This window comes from Ceratotherium simum, chromosome 39 (assembly GCF_057802395.1).
Source record: "Ceratotherium simum simum isolate JZ-2026a chromosome 39, ASM5780239v1, whole genome shotgun sequence".
NCBI lineage: Eukaryota > Metazoa > Chordata > Mammalia > Perissodactyla > Rhinocerotidae > Ceratotherium > Ceratotherium simum.
Window position 1 is genome coordinate 4,728,595 of NC_141938.1, and position 20,863 is coordinate 4,749,457.

The 20,863-nt window shown below is 43.2% G+C and overlaps 1 protein-coding gene across 1 annotated transcript in view; it reads right to left on the bottom strand.

Moving 5' to 3' along the window:
* Positions 1-18,941, bottom strand: part of LOC101402332 (uncharacterized) — a 30,696-nt gene extending 11,755 nt beyond the window's left edge. Inside the window, exon 1 of the mRNA XM_087426006.1 lies at positions 18,804-18,941. Coding sequence (XP_087282132.1) covers positions 18,804-18,806 — 3 coding nt within the window. The 5' untranslated portion in view covers positions 18,807-18,941. The remainder of the gene's footprint in view (positions 1-18,803) is intronic.
* Positions 18,942-20,863: the final 1,922 nt, after the last annotated feature.

Below are 20,863 nucleotides of genomic sequence, written 5' to 3' on the forward strand. Positions count from 1 at the left end.
CGCTGCTGGCGGCCCGGGTTCGGATCCCGGGTGCACACCGACACACCGCTTCTCCGGCCATGCTGAGGCTGCGTCCCACATACAGCAACTAGATGGATGTGCAACTGTGACATACAACTATCTACTGGGGCTTTGGGGGGAAAAAATAAATAAATAAAATCTTTAAAAAAAAAAAAAAGAATAGAAGTGGCAAGAGCACACATCCTTCTTTGGTTCCTTATCTTCAGGCGAAAGCATCCAGTCTTTTACAATTAAATATAATATTAAAAAAATAAAAAAAAAAATAAAATGAAATATAATGTTAGTCGGAGGTTTTCCATATGTGCTCATTATGACATTATGACATTTCATCCATTCCTGGTAATCTGAGTGCTTTAATCATGAAAGGGTACTGGATTTTGTCAGTTACTGTCCCTGAGTCTATGGAAATATTCTGCCATGTCTGATTTTTACTCTATTGATATCCTTTATTATATGAATGGATTTTGAGACATTAACCCAACATTTAATCCCTGGAATAAATTTCACTTGGTCATGGTGTATGATTCTTTTCTATATTGCTGGATTGGGTTTGCTGGCATTTGTTGTACGGGCCTCACAATATTAGTATGAAGTGTTTGCTCCATATTAATTCTTTAAAGAAATTGTGAAGAATCGTTATTAAATAATCTTGAATGTTTTGGAGAATGCTGTAATGAATCCATTCTGTCTAGCCTTAATTTGTGGGTAGTTCTTTGTTTACTGTTTCAACCACTTCACGTATTATGTTTCTATTCAGGTTTTTCATTTATTCTTGATTAGGTTCAAGTAGTGTGTGTCTTCTGAGGAATTTGTCCATTTCATCTAACTTATCCAATTTGTTGCCATACAATTGTTCGTTGAATTCTTTTATAGTCTTTTTTAGTTCAATAATGTCAGTAGTAATATCACTCTTTCTTCGTGATTGTATGAGTTTGAATGTTTCCCTGTTTTCTCTAGTTCAATCTAGCTAAATATTTGTCAATTTTGTTAATCACTCCATAGAACCCACTTTTGGTTTCATTGATTTTCTCTGTGCTTTTTCTTTTCCTCATTTCATTAATTTCTACTCTAATTTTTATTATTTCCTGTTCTCCTTGCTTTGAGTTTGGTATCTCATCTTTTTAAGTGTGTTTGGGTGAAAGATTAGGTTACTGATTTGAGATCTCTCTTCTTTGTTAGTATAGGCATTAATGGCTATAAACTTATTTGTTTCTACTGTTTTAGATGCAGGCCATAAACAGTGAAACTTTAGTTATAATGTTTTTCATTATCTCTAGCGATAGTCTTTGTTTTAAAGTCTTATTTTACTAGGAAGTTTTATCATCCCTCCAGTTATCTTGTTTGTGCTGTTTACAGATGTCTCTTTCCAGAGCTTTTAATTTTAATCTGTTTATATCTTTGACGCTAAAGTGTGTTTCCTGTACATAGCATGTATTTAGATCATGATTTTATTTTTTACTTTGAAGTGACAATCTATTTCTCCTGTGTGGATAATGTAATCCACTCACATTTACTATTACTGACATAATTGCAATTATTTGCCCTTTTTTTTCCCATTTTCTACAATTCTCATATTCTTTTTAGTTTCTCTTCTCCTGCTTTTATGGTTTTCTATTGCAATTATTGAATATGTCCTAATGTAGCGTTTTAACTTTTATTTTATTTTATTTTGTGAGGAAGATCAGCCCTGAGCTAACTAACGTCCATGCTAATCCTCCTCTTTTTTTTTTGCTGGGGAAGACCGGCTCTGAGCTAACATCTATTGCCAATCCTCCTCCTTTTTTTTCCCCCCGAAAGCCCCAGTAGACAGTTGTATGTCATAGTTGCACATCCTTCTAGTTGCTGTATGTGGGACACGGCCTCAGCATGGCCGGAGAAGTGGTGCGTCGGTGCGCGCCCGGGATCCGAACCTGGGCCGCCAGCAGCAGAGTGCGCGCACTTAACCACTAAGCCAAGGGGCCAGCCCCATTTTAACTTTTAAATGACGTCTTCACTATATTTTTGGAGTTATTTTGTTAGGAGTTATGCCACTAGTAAACATATACTTCTTAATTTATAAGAATAAACTTTGAACGTATACTAGCTTAATTCCAGGGATATATGGAATTTTTACTCCTATATACCTCTCTTCCCTTTTGCCATTTTTGTGGTATTATTGTTATGCACATTATATCTATTCACGATATAACTCAACAACATATTGTTACACTTATTTCTTTACCATCTGTAGTCACTTCCTTAGCCCAACACAGCTTTGCTCTCACCCAGGAACTTTGTGCTTTTAATGAGAAACAAATTACAGATATATTACACTTCTATATGTAATAAGCAGAACAGCATATTAAATATATTGTATTTTATACAATTCCTTTGATAATAGCTACGAGAAAAAGGAGAAAAAAATATTTATTCTGTCTTTCATATTTATATAATTACTTATATTTGCATTTTTGTTTCTTTTTGTCGATATCAATTGCCATCCTGGGTCACTTGCTTTTAACCTGAAGAACTCCTTCAGTAATCTCATGAGAGAGTTGGCTGTTAATAAATTTTCTCAGTTTTTGCTAATCTGGGTAAGTCTTTATTTCAGCTTTATATTTTGCACAGTAATTTTGGTGAATATAGGATTCTCGGTGGATAGGTTTTTTCTTTGTGCACTTTGAATATGTTATCCCTCTGCTTTCTGACCTCTTTTCTCTGCCTAGATGTCACTTGTTAATTTTACTTCGGTTTCCTGTAAGAGTTGGGTAATTTTTAAATTGCTATTTTTTTTCCCAGTGTATAGTTCCTACTTTCCTGTATCTTCATGTCTCATATTTCTGATGCAAAAAAGACATTTAGGGTAATATGTTTTAGCAACTCTGGGTTCTGGTTCCCTTTCTACTCTTACTTTTTATTGTTTTAGCTTAATTGCTTGTTCAGTGACTGGGTGGCAGCTAGTAAAGGCTGGACAGAAATGTGGGTGAAGCTCCATTTACAGCCAAGGGTCCTACTAAACTGCTGCCAGCATTCAGGGAAATAAAAATGGCTAAAATGAGGAACATTCCTATTATAAGATCATTTAAGAAATGCACTTAAAAACAAAGTCTTCAAAATTTCAAAAATACCTTCATTGCAAGTTTCATTCCAAAAAGTTAACGATAAATTAAAGATATGACATACCTTAAATAAGACTACATGACAATAAACAAAATTTCACTGAGTTAATGGCCTCATAGTCACCCCCATATCTACCTTCAAAGGTAGGCCCTCATATAGGTCCTTCCCAAAGTTCACAGGACTCGGAGGGTTTTTCTGGTGAAGTACTACATCATTCCCTTAAAAGCCAAGAGAAACTACAATTAAAATTACTGAAAAACTTTGCCAAATTCTGATAGATACCAGAGCTACACCCACTACTTTAAACCCAACTTGGACCCTGCAGATGAAATCCTGGGAGAACTGGCAAATGCCGGCTTTGGGCAAGAATTCTTACCAGAGCCAGCTCTCCTGCATCACTGTGTGTAGTGCCCAGGCAAGAGAGGGAAATAAAATTTCATGTTGTCCCTGCTTTTCCAAATCTAGACCAGTTAGTTATTGATCCTTTCTCTCCCAGGATTAGCTATTATTGCCTTCTTGCTTGCCTTGTTTTATGTCCTAAAACCCTGCTTGACTTTCAGCCTGCCTGGGATATGCAAGTTCTTAGTTCTTGCCTTCGGCTTTCTTTGGCAGTAACTCTAGATCTTCTGGAGAAAGTATTCTTTGTACCCTCCTTGGGACACCCCTTGAGTCCAGTGGTTGTTCAATATCGCCAGAAGTATTCACTGCTTGTCCTGGATTGTCCTGGCAGAAACCTGACAAGATATTCCAAAGGATTCTATAACTTTATAACCAGAAACTTGGCTCATCTGCAAGCTGATACTCAGAACCTGATAGAAAAAAATTTTGCCTCCTGCTCTAAGGTAAATGTACCCAGAGAGAAAGAAAAACATTCCAATATACGCGGATGGGTGCCAGTCCTTTAGCATCTAGGCTACAACCCAATTCTTTGAGGAATTGAGAGCAACTGTCCTGATCTCACAAATCCTTGCAAAACTACAAATGCAGCTCTACAGGCAGTTAAAATTCCTTTTACCAATCCCAAATCTCCCCTGTTCTTCTCAAAAGGCTTAAGAATTATTAGCCTTAGGATTTCAAAGTCCTTCTTGGAGAAACTTGCATTGCTTCCCTGTGCCTCTGAAATGCAACTGTTAAAAGTATGAACTTCAGGGCCAGGCCCGTGGCTTAGCGGTTAAGTGTGCGCGCTCCGCTGCTGGCGGCCCGGGTTCGGATCCCAGGCCTGCACCGATGCACCGCTTCTCTGGCCACGCTGAGGCCGCGTCCCACGTACAGCAACTAGAAGGATGTGCAGCTATGACATACAACTATCCACTGGGGCTTTGGGGGAAAAAATAAATAAATAAAATTATATATAAAAAAAAAGTATGAACTTCAGGGAGGTAATTATATCAGAAGAAAAATGAAAGGGGGAAAGGTCATTTGAAACTTTGGCAAATAAAAATCTTTTTAGTATTTCTCCACAGATATTAGTGAAAGGCTTTAGCCATCTGAGTAGGTAACCTTAACTTATTCTATCTTCTAGAAAAACAACTTAGAATCAATTTCTTAATAACTAGTGTGTTTTACCTTACTGTACCTGTCTTACGGCTAAAATCTTAAAACAAAAAGTGTAAGGTCTCTGTCTGCACGTGTCTGTATGTTTTGTAGATATGTGATATTTTCCACCTGTGGATGGTATTACTAAAGTTAATTTGTAAATAGTTCTATTTAATTGTCTTAAACAAACAAGCACTTAGTATTGATAAAATTCTGAAAAATATATTAGAAACAAACCCAAAAGCTTTTCAGGTTCACATGATATGGGAAAATATTTAGTATTAAAGCTAGTTTAAATTTGTTGATTTAACTAAAATAGACATGTCTTTAGAGTTATCAACATTGAATATAATGCAAACATACAACATTTATTCCATCTGGAGTTGTTAAATGAATTCATGCTATCTCTTACAAAATCTGTCAGCAAGAAAAACTAGTTTAGGGTGATGGCTGACTTTTTCTAATGTCTATTGATGTTTTTGTGGGTAATCTAAAACTTAGTTCTTATCAAAAAGCAAATTAAACAGATATAAGTAAGATAAAATGTTTCAAGTGTACTTTTTAAATAGTCTCCCCAAATATTTTTGGTAATCTGTAACCTGAAAGTTTTCCTGAGTTAAGTTAAATGATGAGTTAAGTTAAATTCACTGAATATCCAGATCATTTCCAAATAAGGAAAAATAGTGAAACAATGACTTAACATAAGTTTATCCATTTTTGCTTCCTTCTACAGAGGAATTAAAGATATTTGGATCCATTAGTAAACTATGTCTTCTGCCATGCTGAAAATCTCCCTCTGAGGAAGAACATCTTTCTAGAAATTATAAAAAGTATTTATGTCTGCCAATCCACAGAATGCTAATGTAAAAGATAGTTCATAATTGCTTGCTTCTTAGTTTTCATTAGAAATTAAAAATTTTGAAGGGTTAAAAATTCTAATATATGTAATTTTTTTTTTTTTTTTTTTTTTTTTTTTTTTTGTGAGGAGGTCAGCCCTGTGCTAACATCTGCCAATCCTCCTCTTTTTTTGCTGAGGAAGACGGCCCTGGGCTAACATCTGTGCCCATCTTCCTCCACTTTATATGGGACGCCGCCACAGCATGGCTTGCCAAGCAGTGCGTTGGTGCGCGCCCGGGATCCGAACCAGCGAACCCCAGGCCGCCACAGCGGAGCGCGCGCACTTAACCGCTTGCACCACCGGGCCGGCCCCTAATATATGTAATTAAAACTGCTAAAAATAAAAAAGAAAGAGGAATTTTATGTGTGGCCAGGGCTGACTAAGATTGGAATAAATTTAGTTAGGTAAATGAGTTTCAATATCAAAAGTAAGGTGCTGCAAAATTATTACTTGGTTTTCTCTATGTTAAAAGGACAAACATTTCTTCAACTATTGGTTAGCTCTTGATAATCAGAGATTATAAACAGTTTGTTTCTTTACTTTTCAAGTATCTGCCTAGAAAATAAAAACAAAGATCGTGTCTCTTCTCAAAATAGTCACCTAAGTTCCCTGTGGTTTTCATCAGGTATTTGATTACTTAAACCCAGTACACTGGATATTAAAAGAGCTAAATTTGGCTCAAAACTATGGAAGCTTCTGTATTTATTTGCCTTTAAAATGTTTTACTGTCATGGGGCCAGCCCCATGGCTTGGTGGTTGGGTGCACGCGCTCCACTACTGGCGGCCCGGGGTTCGGATCCCAGGCGTGCGCTGGCGCGCCAATTCTCCGGCCATGCTGAGGTGGCGTCCCACATGCAGCAGCTGAAGGGATGTGCAGCTGTGACATGCAGCTGTCTGCTGGGGTTTTGGGGAGGAAGGGGAGGAGGACTGGCAATAGATGTCGGCTCAGGGCCGGTCTTGCTCAGCAGAAGGAGGAGGATTGGTGTGGATGTTAGCTCAGGGCTGATCTTCCTCACAAAAAGAAAAGAAAAGAAAAGTTTTACTGTCACTTTCGTCAAAGAGATAAGTAAGTATTGTTTCACACTGATCTGTGATCCTAATTAGGAAAGTATCTGAAACCTTTTGATATTTTTGACAAACTTCTCAAAATCAAATTCTAAACGAAGTCTTTGACTTTCAAGTGACTTTGGATTTTTCCAGGGGGCGCCAGAACATCTCAAAGGATTTCTTCTCTCTCCTTATAAAATAGATGTTAAAGCAATAAGGCTTACCTAAAATGTTAAATTACACGGGAAGCATTTTCAAATAAGAAGTAATAGTAAGGGGGCCGGCCCCCTGGCTTAGCGGTTAAGTGCGCGTGCTCCACTGCTGGCGGTCCGGGTTCGGATCCCGGGCGCGCACGGACGCACTGCTTCTCCGGCCATGCTGAGGTCGCGTCCCACATACAGCAACTAGATGGATGTGCAGCTATGACATACAACTATCTACTGGGGCTTTGAGGGGAAAAAATAAATAAATAAAATCTTTAAAAAAAAAAAAAAAGTAATAGTAAGCATTCTTTGTGTTGTACCCACATATGTATATGTTTCCAGAAACTGTCTGAAATTCCTGGAAATCTGCTATGTTCTGGGTATAATATTAGCAGTCATAATTTGTGATCTTAAAGTTATATTAGAAAAATAACCAACTTTTCTTGTAAATTCCATTTTAATGAACTCTCATCAGATCTCTTTAACCATGGGCATTTTAAGTCTGTCATTTACAGTCAGTTGTTTTACTCTGATGCTTTTACAAAAGTGTTCCTGCAAAAGTGCTTCATCTTCAAGGAGAGTGAAGGAAAGGATTTTTTGACAAGTACAAATTTCTAATAACCTTTTTTTTTTGTGAGGAAGATGAGCCCTGTGCTAACATCTGATGCCAATCCTCCTCTTTTTTTTTTTTTCCCGAGGAAGACTGGCCCTGAGCTAACATCCGTGCCCATCTTCCTCTACTTTATAGGGGACGCCGCCACAGCATGGCTCGACAAGCAGTGCCACGGTGTGCACCCGGGATCTGAACCGGCGAACCCATCCCGGGTGGCCGCAGCGGAGCGCGCGCACTTAACCGCTTACGCCACCGGGCCGGCCCCTCTAATAACTTTAAGATCATAAAAATAACTGGTAAGAATAAAGACTGCTCGGGGCCGGCCATGTGGCTTAGCGGTTAAGTGAGCGCGCTTCACCGCTGGCGGTCTGAGTTCGGATCCCAGGCACACACCCATACACTGCTTGTCAGGCCATGCTGTGGCAGCGTCCCATATAAAGCAGAAGAAGATGGGCACAGATGTTAGCCCAGGGCCAGTCTTCCTCAGCAAAAAGAGGAGGATTGGCACGGATGCTAGCTCAGGACTGATCTGCCTCACACACACACAAAAAAGAATAAAGACTGCTCTTAAACCTCCTTGGAAAAAATTATCCCAGGTCCTCCTCACTACCCAGACGACAGCAAAACCTCAGGGACTTGAACCTTGGATACACACCTCACAGCCGAAGAAGGCTCCACCTGGCTTCTGGTCCTGTACAGATGCTGGAGACCTCCAAATCAAATCGACAAGCAAGAGAAGTAGCTGACATCAATGTAGACTGCTTCCTTCTAAGATACCACATCAAGAATTCCTACTTCGGGCCTGCCCTGTGGCTTGGTGGTTAAGTGCGCGCGCTGCGATGCTGGCGGCCCGGGTTCGGATCCCGGGTGCGCATCGAGGCACCGCTTCTCCGTTCATCCTGAGGCCGAGTCCCGCATACAGCAACTAGAAGGATGTGCAGCTACGACACACAACTATCCACTGGGGCTTTGGGGGGAAAAAATAAAATAAATAAAATCTTTAAAAAAAAAAAGAATTCCTACTTTGGCTAAACCTAAAACCCTACTTTTCTTTCTCTCTAGTCTGGCATTGGCCTCGAAAGATAAAGCCATCATCCATATCACCCAGGCCATTGGTAAAAAGAGTAACCTCTGGAATTCAGGCCAACCTTTTAATTTATGCTAGGAGAATGTCTAACGGACTCCTGGCCTGAACGGGGAAATGCAACAGTTCCTGTGAATGAATCCATTAACAGTGCCACCTTAGTGAGAGTGGTTTGTGCCCTCACAGGAGCTATCTTCGGCTGTAGCAGTTATCATTCTCCTCAGACCTATGAATGCCTGGATGGCTGGCACATAACTGGGCAATGCCTCTTAGGTTATCTAACTGAGCCCCTAAGTTTTCACAAGTGACTAAGACATTTCACTGGTTCACTCTCCTGAATTTACATCATTGAGTTAGAAAGGACCTACCAGAAGGCATTCAGGACTCAGGATTCACTTCCTTTCACAAGGTCATACTTCTCTGGTTAGGAGTACATCTTGAAGACGTTGCAAAATCCATTGCTAAGACAAGGGCTGCCCAACAAAGATCCTTAGACTCTCTGGCCAAAGTTGTTCTTGGTAACAGGATGGCCTTTGATTATCTTTTAGCTGAGCAAGGAGGAGTCTGTGCTGTGGCCAACACCACCTGCTGCACCTGAAGTAACATTTCTGGGGAAGATGAAACTCAATTACATAAATTCACTGAGCCAGCCACTTGGATTCTTTTAAATGGTGACTCCTTCAATGGGATCTTTCTTTGACTCATTTGATTTTGATTGGTTTGGGTCTTGGGGACATGGCTTCAAAGTGCACTCCAGGGCCGGCCCTGTGGCTTGGTGGTTAAGTGCACGCGCTGCAATGCTGGTGGCCCGGGTTCGGATCCCGGGTGCGCATCAAGGCACCACTTCTCCGTCCATCCTGAGGCCGAGTCCCACATACAGCAACTAGAAGGATGTGCAGCTATGACATACAACTATCTACTGGGGCTTTGGGGGGAAAAAATAAAATAAATAAAATCTTTAAAAAAAAAACAACAAAGTGCACTCCAGATATTCAGAACTACCCTGCTCACTGTAATAATGATAAACTCTCTGGTGCATTGTATTCCCTCAAAAGTTTCAAATGCACGTTCAGAGATGCTAAGCAGCAAGCAAATGGTCTCCCTAAGACTGGAACATCAGGAAAGGAATGAAGAGATGACTGAAGTAAGATTGCAAACATGAAGGCTTGACCTGTGAATGTCACAGGGGTTAAGCAAAAACATCATGATCTCTGGATACTACTGAAAGGAACAACAAAAACAGAGAATGTCAGAGCAGGAGCTGAGAGTGGCGCTAATGCCTCCAATATTGACCACATCTCTCAGTTAAGCTACGAGTCCAATCACAAATGTGGAAATCGTGGAAAAGAAAATGATGGGCCCCAGTAGAGTCACTTTGGCTAGGCACACTTGACCAAACCAGGGTTTACTACCTAACCTAACTGCAGCTTCAACCTTCCCCAGGAAGGTAGTCTAACTGGTGAGTCTAGGATTTTCTGGTCAGCACCAATGAGGTAATCTGCCACATGGGCCCTCTCCAATCTCCAATCGAAGATGAAGTAATCCACCTGATAAGACCCTTTTGTCCCCAAAGGGAGGTAACTTTGCCTGAAATAAGCTTTCTTTTTCTGTTTATGACTTCCTTCTCCTGCCTTTCTGCAGCACTTTGGAGCTCCTCTCTACTTACAAGATGGGATGCTGCCCAACTGATGATTGCTCAATAAAACCAATTAGATCTTTAAAATTTATTTGGTTGAGGAGCAGGCCCAGTGGCATAGAGGTTAACTTTGTAAGCTCTGCTTTGGCGGCCCGGGGTTTGCAGGTTTGGATCCAGGGTGTGGAGCTACACGCTGCTCATTAAGCTATGCTGTGGCGGCATCCCACAGACAAAATGGAGGAAGATTGCCACAGACGTTAGCTCAGGGTCAGTCTTCCTCACCAATTAAAAAAAAAAAAAAAAAAAAAAAACCTTATTCAGTTGAATTTTTGTTATTCAACACTATTAAAAATAAAATATGGCGGGGCCGGCGGTGGCGCAAGTGGTTAAGTGCGCGCTAAGTGCGCGCGCTCCGCTGCGGTGGCCTGGGGTTCGCAGGTTCGGATCCCGGGCGCACACCGACGCACTGCTTGTCGAGCCATGCTGTGGCGGTGTCCCATATAAACAAGAGGAAAATGGGCATGGATGTTAGCTCAGGGCCAGTCTTCCTCAGAAAAAAGGAGGACTGGCATCAGATGTTAGCTCAGGGCTGATCTTCCTCACACACACACACACAAAATATGGCTAATAAACATTGTTTTGTTTATCATGAAACGTTTATTGTAAATATCAAGTTTCAAAAACTCAGTTTGAGATTTTAAAGTGTGCCTAAATGCTGGTCCTAGCATGAATTCTAGTGTTGGCTTCTAGATTCTCCATGCTCATGTAGATAACAATGTAATTCATTTCTTATAGGTCTTTGCACCATTTATATACAAAGAAGCAAATACATATTCCTTTCTTCCTTTTGATATGCAAAGGACATGTGGTTTACTTTATGAAATATGCTTTCCTTTCTCATTCATGTAAAAATAAATCTTGCACCTATTTTCATATCATTGGTGGTCATATGACCATCATATGATGGTCCCTAACCAGGCCATCCCTGATCAAAGACAGGACCTCATAGGCAGGAGGATTAGTCAACATCCAGGCATTCATGCTGGAGGATTCCCTGGCCATAGGTCAACACCGTCTTCACATTTTTAGACTCTTAGCTCATTGGCCATGGTCTAGCTGCCTGGCAACAAGAACACCAGCTACTTACCAAGGCCATCCATTTGGGAGGAAGCACTCTGGGATAATCTTGCTCACGATTACTCAAATACGCAAGAAGGGATCAAACACATCTCTGCACATATTAAAAATCAAATGACAGAGCCTCACTTCAACCCTCAGGCTGATAAATTAGTTACAATTTCTGAAACACATAATGACACCTCAGTGGCACTCAGAAGCAGAGAAAACAAACAGGGGGTGTGGGAAGCAGTCTTTGGAGTATCAAGACAGTGAGGGGCCCCTCTGTTCCCATGGGAGGATGTGAATGGCTTATTTTAATAATTCAGTGGACAGACACGGTAATGATACCCACTATGCTACAGACTAAGACTGTCATACTATTCTGTAAAAGTGTAACACTATAATATACACTATGAAACTAGCTATATATATGTTAATTATATCCCATATATTCTACTTATATATAATATATACTAATTATATACAATATATGCTACCTATACTGTATATAGGTAATACACTACATGTAACATATATATTTATATATACATATATACATACTATATTCTGAATTCTTCTATATATACACATATACACACATAGATACACACTATATGCAGTATTAGATAATTTTATACTTTATACTACATTATAATACTATACACAAATATCTCTTTTTAATACAGATAAAGACTCCACAAAATACTAGTACAGTAAATCTACCAATATATAAAATGACCTAAACAGCATGACCATGTGGAATTCAATCTAGGAAAGAAATGTTGGTTTTACATCTGAAAGTGAATTAACAGAAGAAACCATTAATAGAATCAACATCAACAACTACAGGATCATCTCAATAGATACAAACAAGCATAAGACCAAGTTCAACACTCCATCACAAGGAAGACACTCAATAAACTGTGATAAACTCCCTCAGTAAACTACCTCAACCTGAAATAAAGCATCAATGAAAACCCACAGCTGACATCATTCTTGATGGTGAACGACTGGAGGCTTTCTCTCTAAGATCAGAGAGAAGACAGAGATGTCTGCTCTCACCAGTTCTACCCAACGTGGTAGGAAAGACGCTACCAGGGCAATTAGACAAGAACATGGAAAAAACTTAACCGATTTCAAAGGACATACATGCATAGCTCCACAGACACACACAAAATCACAACGATCTTGTCACGGCACATATAGGACACACGCAGACACAGACACACAAACTCAAAAGCCTTCAGAGTTGATGGCTGAGACACACAGATGTTCCCACAGACACACCGCCCAGGCCCTCTGCACTCCTTCCCCACTTTACTTTACTCTTTAGAGCCAATCAGCATCAGACACGTGATATACTTTTATTTATGTAACTTCTTTCTTTTCTCCTAAAATGTCAGCTTTAAGGCAAACGGCGGGGGCAGGCCCAGTGGTGCAGGCCGTTGAGTGCACGTGCTCCTCTGCGGTGGCCTGGGGTTCGCCAGTTCGGATCCCGGGCGCGCACCGATGCACTGCTTGTCAAGCCATGCTGTGGTGGCGTCCCATATAGGGTGGAGGAAGATGGGCATGGATGTTAGCTCAGGCCCAGTCTTCCTCAGCAAAAAAGAGGAGGACTGGCAGATGTTAGTTCAGGGCTGATCTTCCTCACACACACACACAAAAAAGTAAACAGGGATGTTTAATCTGCTTTGTTCACCAAAACCCTGACAAGGGATTGTCACATTTTGAGGTTTATGGGGTAACTATTCAGGTACAGAACATATTTGGCTTGAACTAAAAAAGGCCTGACTTAAGGCCTGTCAAACATACATAGTCCATCTGCTTTAATGAGTGAAGTAAAGAACGCACTCTCAAGATAAGAATGCAAACTTCCCCTCCTGTGCCCCATTGGTAACACCAATGTTAATCCCTCTCCTGACATCAGGGTCCTGTTGACCTGTTAATTTGCAACTGAATTCCTCTTTGAAACTGTGATGAATACGTCTTCTGGATGTTTTTAATGTCTCTCCTTTGTTCTTAAAAGATATAAGACTGTACTCAAACCATGCTTCTCAGGAATACTTTCTTCCTTTCTGGAAAAGGCCTTCCCTGATTATAATCCTCACTCTGGATCAAGAAAAGCTCACCTCTCTCTCTCATCTATAGAATGGTTATTGGTTATTTTGTGTTAAGAGCACCTTCCACAAGGCCTGTCACACCAACACTTCCTGAATATCAGGGCTCATAGAGAGACAGACACACACACACTCACATGGAAGCTTCACACAGACCTCATCACAGGCCCAGATCTTCACACAGTGCATTGTTCTCACTCCCATCCCACCTGGTAGAGGGGTGTCTCCAGGCTCCCAAACCAACCCCCAAAGAGGGTGTCTCAGACCCTCCAGATGGGGAAGGGATTTCACCCTTCCTGACACCACACAGGACAAAAAGTACATCTCTGAAAAAACACAAAATGGGAGACTGGATGGCAGAGTCAGAAACCAGAATGACTGGAGTCATGATGTTCCAGCCCCTCTCACTGCTACAAAAGCTTCCAGAAACTCACTCATCATGAAATGTCCCTTTGTCACCTTGATTTTCTATTGTGAGCTCAGTGAGGGGACCAAAGGTGAGTATCTCCTCACTCAGCACCCATGTCCTCTGCTGCAGGCTCCTTGGTAAACATCACCTCTGCTGTGGACTCATATTCTCACAGACCTCACTCAGTCCCCCATGGGGGCCCCACCGTCTTAATGAACACTCTCTCCTTAGGATCAGTGACTAATTTGTACCCTTGAGATTTTAATTTATGGAGGTGACTAAATGACAACATGAACAGGCTGATGTCATTGAAATATTTTATTACTTATATTTCCCAAAAGGAGGGGGCATGCCACGCCAGGCAGGGTCACAGGGGCTGCATCAGGTTTGCTCAGGAGGCAGAATCAGGAGCGGGACAAAAACCTGGGCCACAGCCTCTATTTGGGGTTCCATAGGAAATGTAAGTCAGGACAGAGTAAGCAGAGAAGGACCATCTACTTTGAACAATTCCAAGAGGGTTTGGGGCATAGCGATGGTAGTCTTTGGGTACCTGGCTCTGGGTTGGTTTAGGGCAGGGGAAATACTGTCTGGTGTGAGAGGTGGATAAGGAGGTCTGTAGGGACAGGGCACTGGACCGGGTGGTGGGCACATGAAAGGCCTGCTCCAGACAAGCTGTCTACTGCCAACGTGGAGTTAGGTCCCCCTGGGAGGGGCAGTGTCTCCCTATGTCTGAGAGGCCCCCCAAGATGTCAAAACATCTTAAGAGACAGAAAATAAAACACATGATTAATATAATCAGAAAGAAGACAAGGATTTATCTGCTCACATCAGATCAATTCAACATGGTGAGGGAGGCGCTACCAGGGCAATTAGGCACCAAATGAAATAAACGCATTCCAGATTTTAAGGACATACACACATAGCCCCCCAGACAGACATACAAAATCACACAGGCTTTCTCACTGGACATACATGTGCACACAGACACCTAAAGTCACAAACCCTCAAAGACAGTGGCCCAGAGACACATAGCCCAGGTGCTGAGGAGGGGAGAGTCAGGGCCCACAATGGCTGCAATGATCATAATATTCCAGTCCCTCATGCTGCTATGATCACTTCCAGAAACACACCCCTCACCACGTGCCCCTTCCTCACTTTGCTTTCCCATTGGAAGCTCAGTTGTGACAACAAATTTCTCTGCGTCATCACCCAGGCACAATGTCCCACCTGCACACAGATGCCATGGCGGTCAGCCCCATGGGCCGTCCTCACCAAAGCCTTGACCACTGCCCTGCCCTGGAACGTTGACTGATGGGGGAGCAGGCCTCGAGACCTCAGAGCCCAGGTCTCCCAGACACAGAGACATCACCTTGGGGACACAGTGAATCAGAGGAAGTTGTTGCAAGAGCACACTGGGACACGGCTTGGCTCATTTCTGCAGTTTCCCTTCAAGAAACAGTGGGCGTGGCCTCCCACAGAGGAGGGGGCATTACCTTCACCTACACACTTCAGGAGGGGTGTAAATCCTCATCATTCCCCCACTTCCCTTGATGTGGTGCCCACTGCATCCTGGGAGCCATGTGAAAGGAGGGACCCTGTGACTGTGGAAGGTCTACTTGAGATGGCCATTTCCCACAGGACCCAGGGCTGGAACTCTGCAGGGTGGGTCCTGTTCCAGAAAAAGTAACCTTGGTGGATGGGCTCCAAACTCACTCTGGAGGTGGGTTCTGAGGTGAGGGAGCCGTGGTGGTTCAGTGGGTTCAGCACATGAGCCATTGAAACCACAAGGTGGAATGTGCCCGAGATCTCAGGGAGAGGGATTTAGGTACAGCCAGTGCCTGAGGGACTCCCAGAGCTAGGACAGGCAGCGCCTCTCTTTTTGACATTGTTGGTGGTGTTGAGACTATTGTGAAACTGTGCTTGTTGGTGCAGAGATGATGTTTATGTGACAGTGGGGAGTACTGTGCTCCAGGGGCCTGTGCCTCATGACATGGGTTCTGGGTTCTGCCACTGCCTCACCTCATTGTCACCTGGGGTTGCAAATGTGAAGACAAATACAGGAAATCTCATTTCAAATGGGGTCAGGAAGCCCTGAGGGAGGAGCTCTCATGCACTACTACTCACTGTACTTTCTGAGCCCCAAACAAGAAGTATACTTCCCATTCCCCAACAGGAAGACACTTACTTTACATACCCCATCTGGAGGAAGGAAGTATTGCTCCTTGCCCAGCAACAGCCCAGCCAATGAGAAACCACCACACTCACCACTGTCAACTTAGCAGGATTCAGTTTAAGGTTGTGATCAAAATGAACTCCCAAATTTATGGATGAAAATCAAGGACACAGAATTCCTGACTTTCACAGACTTTCTCAGTGTGCACAAATTACACTCTGTGCCCCTACACTGTGAAAACTCAAACGTGTATCTAGAAACAGGCCCAAGCGAAGCACTGTTACAACCTCAGAAAGGGCATCACCGGGCCTGCCCCATGGCTTAGCGGTTAAGTGTGCGCGCTCCGCTGCTGGCAGCCCGGGTTCAGATCCCGGGCGCACACCGACGCACCGCTTCTCCAGCCATGCTGAGGCTGCGTCCCACATACAGCAGCTAGAAGGATGTGCAGCTGTGACACACAACTATCTACTGGGGCTTTGGGGAAAAAAAATAAATAAATAAAATTAAAAAAAAAAAAAAGAAAGGGCATCACCTCCCTCTCCCCCACCTCCTCCAACAAAACAATGCACCCCCCAGCTTTCCGGGACTCTGCAGCTTCTCTCAGTATAAAGGCTCCTTTCAAGGTGGGGGAGAGCAGGGAGGACACCTGCAGGGTGAAGCTTCCCCAGAAGAACAACTGGACATTCAAGTGCTTCCATTGGAGGCTCAAGGGGGTCGTATCTTGGAGTCATCAGCCTCAGACCTCTGTCCTCCACTGGAGTTGCTGTGGACCACATTGATATTTTAATAATTTTATTTATTTATTTTTCCCCCAAAGCCCCAGTAGGTAGTTGTATGTCATAGCTGCACATCCTTCTAGTTGCATGGCCGGAGAAGTGGTGGTTGGTGCACGCCCGGGATCCGAACCAGGGCCGCCAGCAGCGGAGCGTGCGCACTTAACCACTAAGCCATAGGGCCAGCCCAACACATTGATATTTTAAATAACACGAACCCAGTGTTTGAACAATTCAATAAAATCACTCAAAACCAGTGTTTATGTGGAAGGAGGGAAGAAGATCGTTAAGGCACTTTGCTAGCCCAACAAGAAAACCTAGAAAAGTATCTAAGGCATGCGGGGAAAAAAAATAACGTTACTTAATTATTTGCATGGCAAGAAATTGTTCTATAAACTATTAATCATCTTCAGCACTTCAGGTCTGCAAGTCTAACTCCTGGAAAGTTTGAACTTTTGAACTCCCCCAAAATTAAGGAACAGATCTCAGAATATTAGTACCCATGATGAGAGAAATAAAGAGAAAGAAGAATGGAATACATGCAAAGAAATATTAGAATAATTCATTTTTCTGTAATTCACCTGTAGGGGAGGAAGACAAATCCTCTACCCTCTAGGTCCTTCTGTCTGAGCTACAAATTAAATTGACACGAGACAGAATAACAGGAGAAAATCCAACAAAGCTTTATAAGATGTATACATGGGAGAGACCCTGGAAAACTGAGCAACTCACCAAAATGGCGGACGCTGTGACCTTATTAAACACTATCCTCAGCTGAAGACAAAGGAGGGTGTTGGGGCAGCCGGGAGTCAGTTATGAGAGATAAGCAGTCAACAAGAGTAAGCTTATTATGCAGATTCAAGTCCTTGCCTTCTGCATTGACAAGAGTTTCTAAAGATAAGGTCATCCCCCCGGAGACATCTTTACAAATGGAGATTTCCCTACAAATGTAAATGTCCCTTACAAAGGGCAACTTCTACCTGATTTTCAGAGCTTCTTCCCCGTCTGAGTTTCTTAAAAGTAACCAGCCCAAAATAATCCTCATGCCAAATAAACACATTTTAGGGTGGCCAATTCTGATCCCCCACAACCTCTTTCTTGCCTCTTTGGAAATATTTTACATTGTGTTTGGAATGGTATTGATTAAATCAATGTTTATTCATTGAAAAACTGAGACTAAAATAAAGTGAATAAATCTTTTAAAGGTGGCTAACTTAGGTGGGGCCATTAAGGTGGGGCCTGTCAGGAGTGCTGACAGGTGAGCTCCTCCAAAACAGTCCTCAAGAGGAAACTCCACCCAAAGGACTTCCCCTAGGCTGTCTGCGCTCAGGAAAGATCCTGGTGGGAGGGGCACAAGGATTTCTCACCACGTAGTTCCAGCTGGTTACAGGCTGCTTTTCACTCGTGTCAAATATCCACACACAAAATAAATCTTTTAAAAACAACCATCCTTTACTGTGAGAAAATGACTAACAGTTAAAACATTGGATCTGTTTCAAATCCACAAAGAAGGGCAAACAGTTGATAATCCTGTGAATCGGACACAGGAAATTGGTCTTTGGGAATGCGGGGAGGGAGTGGAAATTTCGACATTTGCTGTCAGCCCTAGGAAGACCTAGACTGGGGGACAGGGTCGTGGACTTGAGACTCTGCTCCCTCAAATACATGCAAAATTCGGAATAAAATGAGTTCCCCCTGAGGAAAAAGGAGGCACTGGGGACCCCACAGATCACAGCTCCTCCCACGCAGGAGCCCCGGAGACCGAGTCACGACTGTCCCCGATGACCCTCCCCGTGGTCACCGCACCACGTGGGGACACGCGGGACTGCGGGCGCAGAGCTGCCCAGAGAGGCTCCGGGTCCGAAGTCGCCGCGCGCAGTGACCACAGGACGCCCGGGGTCCCGGCTGCGGGCCCCGCCCCCACGCTGCGGCCGGAGGGGACTGAGGTCCGAGCGGCGCCACCGCGGACTCGGGTCCGCAGACTCGGAGGCGACCGCGGGGAGGCCGGTCCCCCCACGGCCGGTTCCGCCCAGACCCTCCTCTCTCAAACCCCAACGCCCGGGCCAAACTCTCACCATTTCTAAGTTCCCGGGTTCTGTGGCCTCCTTCCTACGATTTGGTAGAGGTCACAGCGCGACACCGTCGTCAACAGGGCACCGTGGGGGCTTGAATGGCGGAGGACAGGGGATCCAGAGCGCGGAAGGAGCGAGCAGCTACTTCCCGGTGGTTCGGCTCCTTTGTCCCACCCACCTGCCCCAGCGACGCCTCTGATTGGACAGCTCACAAGACCTCGCCCCCCCCTGCCTGAGTGACAGCCCCGTCAAGTTATGTTTCTGAACCTAATGCCCGCCAGAACTTGTCCTCCACAGGGAGATTTGCATTGAAGAGTAGTGCTGGGAGCGCCCTCCTGGAACTGTGGTCTTTTTACAAACACAATTAAAAGTCACCTCGCCATGTGCAATAATTAGTCTCTCGACATTTTATCTTTGTTGACAACTGGAGTCTGACACAGTTTTGCCTAATAGGTACACAGGCACAGACACCAGGGATGCATTAGGTGGGCATCCTTCCAGAACTTCAGTCAGGTTCAGAAAAAGAGCATTAAAACCAAGAACAAGCCTTCATTTCAGGAGGAAAATGACTTCTGGGTATTCAAAATAGTTAACTTTAGAAAATGTTTCTGACATGACAATATTTGTATCCCATGGAGAATATAAGCAGGGACTCTTTCTCACCCTTGGTTAAATCACTCTCTGTGGTCATGATCCACTCCTTACTTGTGGTTACACTATTTACTCCATCTATATTGAGACTTATCAGAAAACTGGGTTTCATCTAAATAATCATCTCACTGATTGGTGGGTGAGTCTATGATCCTAGAGAGTAACATTCATTCTGACAGTGCTGGAATCACTCCATGACAGGCATCCTCTGCATATAGTCTGCACAGATGTCAGTTCTGACAACTACCTCTGCCAATTCCCTGAGGAAATGCTCACTAATATCATCTCAGACAAACAGCCCCACCAAAGTCCACCCAAACTGCAGCAATAACTCCACCAAGAGTAGAAACACAGAAGCATCCCTAGAGGCCATCTGACAGCTGGAAACTGAGAGGCAGAGCAAAAGAACTATAAGCGATCTCAAGGAAAGAGAACAGAAGAGCCCAGTTTGCAACCAGTGCTCATCATACAGGAGAGACACTGCTGGGCAGTAGCATCATTGACCAGTCACCCATCCAATGTAGGAAGAAAAGGTCTGTGGAATTTTCAGCTCAAGTACTGAGAGATGGAGAAGATATTTCCATTTCATTATCTGTATTTCCCTTTAACAACTATCTGGAAAGTAATAATCTACAAGGAGGTTTCCTGGAAATCACTCTGATTTCCTAAGTCAGGAATTCCTCTGTTTTTTGTTTTATCTCCCAACTCCTCATCTCCACCTCAAAGAAAGGACACACCATCCTAAGAATGTGTATTTCCTGGGGAAGATGCATAAATCTGGCTCTCCTCTCTCACACTATTGAGCAGCAGGGACAAGCTGAGGAAACTACATTTCATCACTGCCCTTCCCCATCCTACTTTCTTTTTCATCTGTGGGAATTGTACAATTCCAGTAGTGGCCCCATCTGGGTAGAAAACGGGGATGTGCTTCCTGAACTGATGAATTGATAATTTGTTCTGCTTCTCACAGGTAATGTTAGGGACATGTTTTAAGGTCTGTTTCAAGGTCACATCATGGTGCTCTCAAAGGTCCTTTAATCACGTGATCAGCACAATAGACATGATATCTTAATGTTCTGTTTGGTAAGAGCACATGATTCCTGTTAATCTCCATCATGGCAAACACAAGGGTGAAAATACACTTAGAGTGTTAGTGCATCCACCTGCACTGAGGGAAGCCCATAAGCAGTCAAGAATATCCTACAACATGGTCTTTTAAGCCAAACAAATGTCTCCAATTAAGAAGCACAGAGAGTTATTGTACACATGGACAGCTACTTTTCCCATGGCCTTGAAAAATGGCCTTAATGGAATGAGTTACCCAAGGTTCTGGAAGCTGCTCTGTTGGAGGAGGTCATTGTGAGGACATGACTACTAGTTGACCCTCCAGCTGGACTGGGGCAATTAGAGGC